Source organism: Physeter macrocephalus, chromosome 4 (genome assembly GCF_002837175.3).
Source record: "Physeter macrocephalus isolate SW-GA chromosome 4, ASM283717v5, whole genome shotgun sequence".
Lineage (NCBI taxonomy): Eukaryota > Metazoa > Chordata > Mammalia > Artiodactyla > Physeteridae > Physeter > Physeter macrocephalus.
In genome coordinates this window covers 31,578,542-31,587,944 of record NC_041217.1, presented here as the reverse complement: position 1 = coordinate 31,587,944, position 9,403 = coordinate 31,578,542, and the positions used below count along the sequence as shown (strand labels likewise).

Here is a 9,403-nt window from a genome sequence, read left to right as displayed (position 1 = left end):
GCAGCCCAGGCTAGTGCTGGTACACTGGTGGGCAGAGTCAGCGTCCAGAAGACTCCAGGGCTGTTGCCTGCCCACTGGTGGGTGAAGCCATGTCCTGGATTTAGTGCTGGACTACTGGCAGGCAGGGCTGGCTCCTGGAGTTTGGCTGCAGGGCCCAGGGATCCTAGAGCTGGTGTCAGATTGCTGTTTGGGGTGGGTGGGGCAGAAGTGGAGACCAGTTACTGACACAGTTAGGTATGGGGTCTGGGGTGTCCCAAAGCTTGTGTTGCCCTGCTAGTGGGCAGTGCCAGGGCCCAGCTGGTCCCAGGGTAGGGTCTGGCCTCTTTTGGGCAGGCTTGGTCTGCAGGCTGCAGGATTGTAGTTTTCTTATGTCTGGTGTCTGCCATCTGATGGATAAGGCTGGTTTAGAGGTTAGCGCATGGCTGGTCTACAGGCTAGGCAGGGCTGGTGCCTGTCCACTGGTGGGTGGAGCTGGGTCCTTCCCCTCCGGTGGGCAGGGCCCTGTCTAAAGGGATGTCTAGAGGTAGCTGTGGCCTCAGGAAGCTTTTAGGCAGCCTCTCTACTGATGGATGGGGCCGTGTCCCTGCCCAGTTAGTTGTTTGGCCTGAGGCATCCCAGCACTGGCACCTACAGGCTGTTGGCTGGGGCCAGGTTTTGGCACTAATGAGCTAGATGTAGGATACCATGATGGTACAAGCCCCAGTGTCCACACAGTAGAATACACCTCGCTACGGCTGCCACCAGTGTCTATGTCCCAAGGGTGAGCCACAGCCGCCCCTGCCTCTCCAGGAGACTCTCCAAGACCAGCAGGTAGGTTTGGCCCAAGCTCCTATCAAATTACTGCTTTTTCCCTGGGTCCCAATGTGCGAGAGATTTTGTGTGTGCCCTTTAAAAGTGAAGTCACTATTTCCCCCAGTCCTGTGGGCCTCCAGAAATTAAGCCCCACTGGCCTTCAAAGCCAAATGCTCTGGGGGCTCATCTTCCCAATGCAGGACCCCTGGGCTGGGGAGCCTGATGTGGGGCCTCCCTTCACTCCTCACTCCTGTGGAAGAAACTCTGCAGTATAATTATTCTCCAATTTGTGGGTCACCCCACCCGGGCGGGTATCGGACTCGATTATATTGCGAGTCTGCCCCTCCTACCCTTCACGTTGTGGTTCCTTATTTATGTCTTTAGTTGTAGAAGATCTTTTCTGGTATGTTCTGATCTTGTTCATCAGTGGTTGTTCTGCAGATACACTTGTGATTTTGGTGTGCTCGTGAGAGGAGGTAAGCTCAAAGTCTTTCTACTCCGCCATTTTTCTGGGCTCTCCTATCATCTTTTTTCCCCAAACTTGATGTAGTTTTTCTTTTAAAAACTATCATTGTTTTGTTGCCACAGTCAACTTGTGTACAGCACAATCTATGTGTTTAGTGAAATTTGTTTGCCATCATCTCCTTTCACCCCAGTGTGGTTTACAGTATCCTCATTTTCATGATGTGAAACAAACAAGCGGGACCTCTGTAGGTGAATGACTCCTTGTACAGTGATAGGGCTAAAAGTGGGTTCCTCACTGAAGTGGTTATAGTGTCCTGCTACTCATCAAAGGGACATAAAGTATCCACCCTCATCACCCGGGGTTCACCATGTGTGTCTGTGGCAGTTGAGTGACTGAAAATATGGGGCAGGGCAGCCACCTTTAAACCTAGAGATGAGTTGTGCTGTTGACAAAGTTGAAAGACAAAAGCAACGATTTGGGTCTTCTATAGCAGCCTGCTGCTTGGCTTTTCTGGGCCAGCAGTTTGGGCTCTGAATAAATGACAGCTGCGGGGGGACCTGGCATTTAATAACGGTTGTCACTGCAGCTGTGAGTAAGCTCCACTTCTAGGTTCTTCGCTCCATTTACCTAACAAACAAACAATCACCCCTTTCAGCTTTTTCCTAACAAACAATGATGACTTTTGGAAATTTCAAACTGATTCTTCAGTGTGATCCAATTATACAAGAATGAAAAGTGGGTAGAAATAAATGGGCTTTAAAGAAGTGAAAAGGCAGATTTTTCCAGATACGTTTGCCTATGAAAATAATCCTGAGAGAGAAGATGCTTTCAATTAATGCAAACATACATAGGACAGAAAAGATTCAGCTGTTTTCTCTGGAAAAAAAAAAAAAGTTTATTGCATTTGGAAGTCAATAGATATATCTTTTACAAAAAAAAGGTTAGAATAAAGATCTCACATTTGTAAAGGCACATATGAAACATTTTACAGCAATAACAAGGGCAGTGAGAACATAAACAATACACAACTAGGACCAGTAGCTAAAGACTTTATAAAAACAGATAGGAAACAGTGCAAAAATACTGTCAAAAGTCAGTTTCATACACCTCTTAATTGTGTATAAAACTGGCAAGCATAAGCTTATTTACTGATATAAAAAAGCACATAGAATAGCATGCATAATTTTATTTAAGGCTTTTAATATTATTAAATTGAGAGGGAGTCTATACCAAAGTAAAGTTGACATGTGAATATTAATCACTCCCCAACTTAGGGAACGTCCTATAAATGTCTCACTCCCTCTCTCCCCTTACAATTAGCTTGTAGTGAAGAGACTGGACCTTCATCTTGCAAGGTAGCAAGTGCCCACCACGGGGAGAAGAATGTGTTATCAGGATCCCAAGCCCCTATCTGGAATGCATTTCTCACAGCAACGGTGGTTCAATGTCTAGGTCAGCCCATGCCAGCCAGATCTGGCTGACACCGCCCTGCTATTCAGCCATCTTGGACATCAGAAGGCTTCTGTGGGCTGACCTAAGACCCTTAAGAACAAACTGGTTTCTACATTAGGGACTTGTCTGTACGTTCGAAATGAGACCTATTAAATGTCAATTGGTTTGAATCATAAAACAATTCACAACATTTTATAAAACACAGACCAAGGAAAGCATGAAAATACTGAATTAAGTCTCACGACAATAGTCCAATGAAACAAAATAGATCAACATGTTACTTGATGTAACACAAATTACCTAAGGTTACCTAATAGTCATCTGCATATGTAAACCTTTTTTTCCCCATTTACATATCCTCAAGCAAGTTAGCTGACTACTGAAGGAACAAAGGACATACACAGGAAAGCATCTCTGATGAAGAGTAACCTTACTTTTGAAAGGATAAGTTTAATAGATTTTTAAGATTTCAAACTGGCAAGAAAGTTCAGTCAAAGGAAGTTGCGATAACATTTTACGGTATTCCAAGTTGGGGGGGAAAAATGGCTCTGAACGACAGCTCTCAGTTCTAAGCTGAAGGTATGTATTTATTAGCTAACACTACATACAGTTCAGGGAGGTGGGAGGCCCCTGAGAAATGCTGAGAACGCCAAGCACCTCTGCTCTGAGAGCCAGCTGAGCTCAATGCAGAGCAGGGTTCCTTAGATGTTAGCAAACTAGTTCCACCCTAAGGCACAAAAAGACCCCAATCTAATGTTTTCAGCTTTTTCCCAAAACCTCTGTCAGGTGAGGCAGCCTCTGTGTTTCCCTGAAGGAGGAGGTTAGGAAGAAAAAATAGGACACATTGCAGACTGGATGAATAGCGTGTCCTGCCCCTCCCTAGACAGCGGAGGACGGCTCACAAGGCAACGTATAAATGTCCCTGCGGAGCCCAGAGCTACACCCATTTCAGCAGATGGGCCAGGCTGCGTAGAGGTGACGGTGAAGGGAACGGAGTCAGCAGGAGGAGGCTAGAAACAAATTAATCCGACTACACGTGCCATGATGCCAAAGGCAGCCGCTGTGGCTCCACGTCAGTTCGCCTCAAAAGAAGCCTGAGGGAGCGGTGCAACCTTTGTCCTAAACAGGACTGACCATCGATCCAGCTTGTCTTCCACTCCTTCTAGTACTGAGTGACAGTGCCCGTCGCCAAGGGGAGGAAGGGGGTAAAGACAGCTTCCTGGTTGCCGACGGCGCCTAGCTATTTTCATTATGGTTATTTCCCTTTGCCAGATTTCATTCCTTGAAACTACATAAATGCCAAATTTTTTTTGAAACTATATAAGGCTTTTCAGGATTAAAATTAGATTTCCAAATTACATAATTTGGAGAGATTTAAGAGAGTGATTACCTATGACTAGATTCAGCTGCTTTGTAGGAGCTACTAAAAGGGTAGGGAAAGGAAAGAAAAGGAGTGCTGTCGAGAGCTGATCCGTAAAGCTTATGGCATTTTTTGGAAAGAATGATCTTGATGGCCCAGAGCGTGGCAGAAGGAACAGTGACCTTCTAGATAGATGCGTTCTCATGTTCAGGCTGCCCATCAGCTTTTGCCCTCCTGTCTTAGAACGAAACGTCCTTGAATTTATTTTTAAAATGAGCGGGCTGATCAAAGCTCCAAACAGTAGGAACTGATGCACATCCTCCTTTGTACTGCACCAAAAAGCAACAATAAATTATGCAGTCCTGTGAAATCAACTGATGCCAGATATTCAATGCCAGGCTCATGGACATTTCAATAGAGAACCTTTCAGTTTGGCCTTGAGGAAGAAGCCACAGCCATTTTAAGCTGGAAAAAAATAAGTAAGGTAGTAAGCTGGATAGAAACACTCACGCCTCTGAGTTTCTAACAGAAATGCAAAAGCTGAGAGCAGGCAGGATAAAGGTTGAGTGTAGGGCAAGCAGGCCGTCGAGTTCCTCAGGACCCCATGAAGAACAGCGATTTTCGGGGCAACACGTATGAGTTGGCAGAACTTGATTGGCTATACCTGCCCATTTCTCCCAGGCATGTTGCTGTTCCTTTCAGTAGATGCATCTGTAAGGGCGTTTGCCCCAAATGGCTTAGAAGCTGAGGCAAAGACAAGAACCACTGTGCTTGCTTGCTCAGAGTTCACCGGAAGCGTCAAACATAATTTAACAGCCTAGAGATCTCCACCCTATAGGGCCGAGTAGGATTATTTCAACCCTATAGGGCCAACTAATTTGTCACCCGTAAAGCTCTAGACCAATGGAAAATTTCTGCAGTCTCCATGAAAACCCCAAATTTCTCCATTTGCAATCAGTGCTAGATGAGTTGGTACTTTGCTCACAAAAAGAAATCACTAAGTAAGAGCATGATGAGTGTCTGATAAAATCCATAGGCAATAAAATAAAACACAGTTGCAGAAGTATCTTTGGTAAAACAAGAGGAAGCTGTATTCCCACAAAGAGCCACCTTAAGAGCCCAACAGTAATTACTTGGTGCTTCTGGAAATTTCTTACTCTTGGATCCCGACAGCTACTCCCGACACGAAGGAGGAATGAAGGGTAGATTAACACTAATATGGCTCTGACTCAATCCCCAACCCTTGAGTCTAAGCTCCCCGGCACACATCTTAGAAGGTCCCTGCATTTGCCCACCCCCTGACCTCAAGTGGCTGACAGATCTACCCTCCAAAGAAAATCAATAACTATACCTGCTTTCTCCGTTTCACACACCACTGGAAGTGGGGAAGAGAGATTCAAAAGCACATTCTGCTTTGTGACTCTGGACGCCTCGGGCCCACATGTTGTGTTCCATAACCACTGGGCTGAGGTCAGCTAATACAGACTGTACATCAAGAAAGGATGGCAGCCGAAAACCCCACAGTCACGTGCCTGATGGCCAACCCTGCCTATGAGAATCCAAAGTGCACCCTGCAAAGAGTGACTCCAAGCCCCAGGAGATGGCCCACTCGAGCGAGGCGAGGGTTGCCGTAGCAAGGCAATGAGTTCACAGAGAGCCAAGCCGCCCGCTGTACATGCTTCCGCGTTCATTAGCACTTGAGAAATGACATATGGCGCGTTGGGATCCACACTAATCGGGGAGGAGAAACAAACTGTACGTGTTAGGTTGATCCATGTGAATTTTCTGTTACTGTAAGGAAAATATGGTCCAAATATTGGAAATTTCATATGGGTCGACCTATATGAAGCTGGAAAAGATAAGAAAGGTAGGCAATTGGATAAAAGTGCTGACTTACTGTACCCACTGGTGTTTATAACAGAACCGCAAAAGCTAAGTGTAGGCAGGATAAAGGTTAAGTGAGTCCTGGGCAAGTCCCACAGGATGTCACCCAGCGGAGCCCACAAAGACCCTCTCTCCAGGCCGATGGGGGAAGGGGCCAGAGATGGCCACAGGACTCGGAGGCGAACAATAACTGACTAATTACAGTCCAAAAATAGTTCCTCTTCCCAATCTAGGACCACAAAGGTTGCAGAAGTAAAATTCTCTCTAGTTAGGGTTCCTGGAAGTTTATTACTCAGAATATTCCACGTTTGACACCCCTGCCTAAAGCTGCCAAATCCTCCTTTACTTCCTATCCAGGGAAAGTGGTGTCTAAATGTAAAGGAGACCAAAAGGTGGTGTCCCCTTAAAGCCCAAGGAATCCAGTAAAGCCCAACAGGACACGGTTCGGCTTTGCAAGCAGGCTCGGCTCAGCTCAAGGATGAAGACGTTAAACTCAGCGCCCCCTGGTTCAGGGACCACAGTAAACAAGGATGAACACTGGGTCAATATATCCAAATGGGAGTGGATGAAAGAAACAAAACGTTTCAACTGGAAAAACTGCAAAACCAGAGGCCTGAAAGTGTTGGATGGCTTCGTTGTAAGATGGTATATATATATATATATTTTTTTTTCCCCTCCATTTTTGATTTTCTCCCTTCAAGTGGACACTGCAGCAACAGACCCCGACAGCTCCAGCTTCAGACCTGATACATCGTCAGGAACTCACTCCAAAAGCTCTAACTAGATAACTAATTCAGTACACTTTGCTTCAAGGTTTATTCCTTGGCTTGCTTCCCGGATATAAAGCATCTCTGGGCAATTATTATGCAGAGATGCCACTGAAAGGACTTTAAATGGCTGCTGCTAAATTAACAGGAGATAGGTTGGCATCTACTGGAGATGTGAAAAGGAAGGCAAAATGGGCTCAAGGGCCAAAGGCATTTGTTTTTGAAAACAAAATATGGGGAATCACTTTTAAATGTTTTCCTTTGAGTTCCAATACAAACTTTGGCCCGGAAATTGGATACTGAACCTGCTTCTTTGCATTGTGTGCGTTCACGAATATTCCCGGAGCACCAAGTGGCAACAGTGGATGAGTTGAAAGGAGGGCCGTGAGTGAGGAGCTCAAAGAGACAGCAGATCTACACGCTGCCCACACGAGACATTTTAACACTGCCCACATCGGGGCCTGAGAGACGAAAGAGAAATACCGATGTGGCTCCTCAAACAATAAACCAGTAACGGCAGACCAACTGTTAAGACATCCCTAACAGCAGACTATCCCAAGGATGGAAAGCCCCTAAAGGAAAAGGCAACAGTACCTCTTTGCTTGCTGATGATCCAATTTCTGAGCGTCTCCTGGTGAGGGTTACGAGCTCCGATCCACTGAAAATACACGTCATACTAGTGGTTTTCTTTTTCAGATCACACAGCAAAATTCCAGAATCTATGGCGCTCAGCTGAAGTTCTACTCCTTGACTGATTCTTTAGACCCTGGAAGAGAAGGTAGGAGGCCCTCCATCGCCAGATACTGAGTCCAAATACAGAGAACCCCCACTGTAACACCTGGCCAGATGTGAAACCAAGTTGATTCATACTCCAAAGCAGTTCATCAGGAATCTGCTTCCACACCCGCCTGTTGTGGTGACCGGAAGCCACAAAGGCGCACTCTTTCTGGTCGATTGGATGCCATTCTTTCTTTGCATTTGCAGCTCAGTAGGGGAAAAAAAAAAAAAAAAAGGTAGCAGTGGAAGAAGGCATCATGGAACACCAAGTCAATTTTAAGAACAAAGCCACAATTAAAAGTTGCATCAGGAAAAACTAGACAGTAGAGGGAAGAATTCCCCAGAAGTCAGCAAGAGGGAAAATGTGCACAACGTGATTTACTGTGTACTAACCTACAAAATTCAGAAGGACAGTGACCAATGAAGGCACAGAAGGAGACGAACTAAGGACTGAGCTTCAAACTGAGGGCAGGGTTAATACCACAACTGACCAGAGTGGGCTGTATGGAGAAAAGGAAAGCAGCCGAAATCTCACCATCGTTCAGCAGGTGGGCCAAGATTTGGACCGCAAGGCCCTGGGTGGGCTTAGTTTTGCTTCTGCAGGCCAAAGGCTGGAGACGCTAGCAGCACTGTGGGGATAACACTTGGGGTGGCTCCTGGCGGGGCCCCTGCCACCTGAGTGCCAAAGAGCCCCCATCCATCAGCTTTCCCAACCGTCTCCTTTAGAACCTTTCCATGGCACCCAGCACCTTGACCTTCAGATCCCCATCACACACTTCATATTTAAACAAGAAACAATATCAAGGGCCTGCCTGTCTCCTCTCTCTCCCACACTGGTCTGTTATCTTCTCTCAATCAGGCAAGAAGCCTAGCTGCACAGGCGGCCTGGCCCAGGGCCTCAAAGGCCACCAGACTAGGGTCCACTGAGCCAACAGGGAGAAGCAGCAAATATCAAGGGTGCAGTCTCCAGCAGGGGACCAGGCTCCGGAGCCCAGAATAAGGGGTGGTTGAGAAAGATACAACACAGGGTCCTCATTCTTCCCGGGCAATGGCAATCACTGCATTGGAAAGGAAGCATTTCCTCTAGCTGTTCCTGTCTTTAACTCAAGCCTGGGAGGAAGAAAGAGACTACTGAGGGAGAGGGCAAAAAGGGGAAAGGGAAGGAACTGCCCATCAAGCCGCAGGAGCCCCCAAATATAAGAAAAGAGTGTTGTTCTTCTCCTTCAGGAAGGGGTCTTAGCCCTTCTCTTTATATTTTAGGATGAACTCATTTTCTTGCCATCTTTGATTTGGACGTGAGCAATTAGGCTGACAAATTTCAGGGCTGGTTACAAATCTGGCTGCAACTTCACTAGAGATGTGTTCCCTTATGCCTCTGTCCCCCAGATAATCCACCAGGCAACCCTCCCTACTGACCTATTACAACGCAGATTGGTCAAAATGTGGTTCAGATGAAAAGTACTATATTATTGTGAAAACTGCATTACGATGATTCATAAAAGTTATTCCAAAGGGGGGAGAAATAAATTATCTCATATAAAATAATACATGATGTTTGTGAATGATCTTGGCTCCTGTCTTCAGGGAGCCCATGACCTGCCTGCTCCGGCCATCCGCGCCCTGCTGGGAGAGCAGATGTTGTCTGGAGGTGCTTCCCCATCTGTAAGATGGAGCTGGGTGCCTCTTCCAGGAGCTGAAGCAGGGGGTTAAATGAGTCTGGAGTTTTGGAGGAACTGGATGAGGACCTGGTAGACAAACTTGTACTGAGCGATGGTCTGGATCATGAACATCCTTTGCTCCCTGAGAAGCCTCAGCATCATGGGCACTTCCACCTTCTGCAAGAAAAGAGAAGAAGATCCTGAGATGGCGGGGGGGGGGGGGGGGGGGTGCTTCCCTTGGCCCCTT

General features: G+C 46.5%; 1 protein-coding gene across 8 annotated transcripts in view; it reads right to left on the bottom strand.

Annotated features, from left to right (window-relative positions):
* Positions 1 to 2,137: 2,137 nt before the first annotated feature.
* PTPN14 (protein tyrosine phosphatase non-receptor type 14) overlaps positions 2,138 to 9,403 on the bottom strand; it is a 175,113-nt gene continuing 167,847 nt past the window's right edge. For 7 of the 8 annotated variants that reach the window (XM_007101547.4, XM_055084074.1, XM_028488455.2 and 4 more), the window contains one exon: positions 2,138 to 9,333. In XM_007101547.4, coding sequence (XP_007101609.1) covers positions 9,205 to 9,333 — 129 coding nt within the window. In that variant the 3' untranslated portion in view covers positions 2,138 to 9,204. The remainder of the gene's footprint in view (positions 9,334 to 9,403) is intronic. The other variant, XM_007101548.4, reaches the window with a different exon arrangement.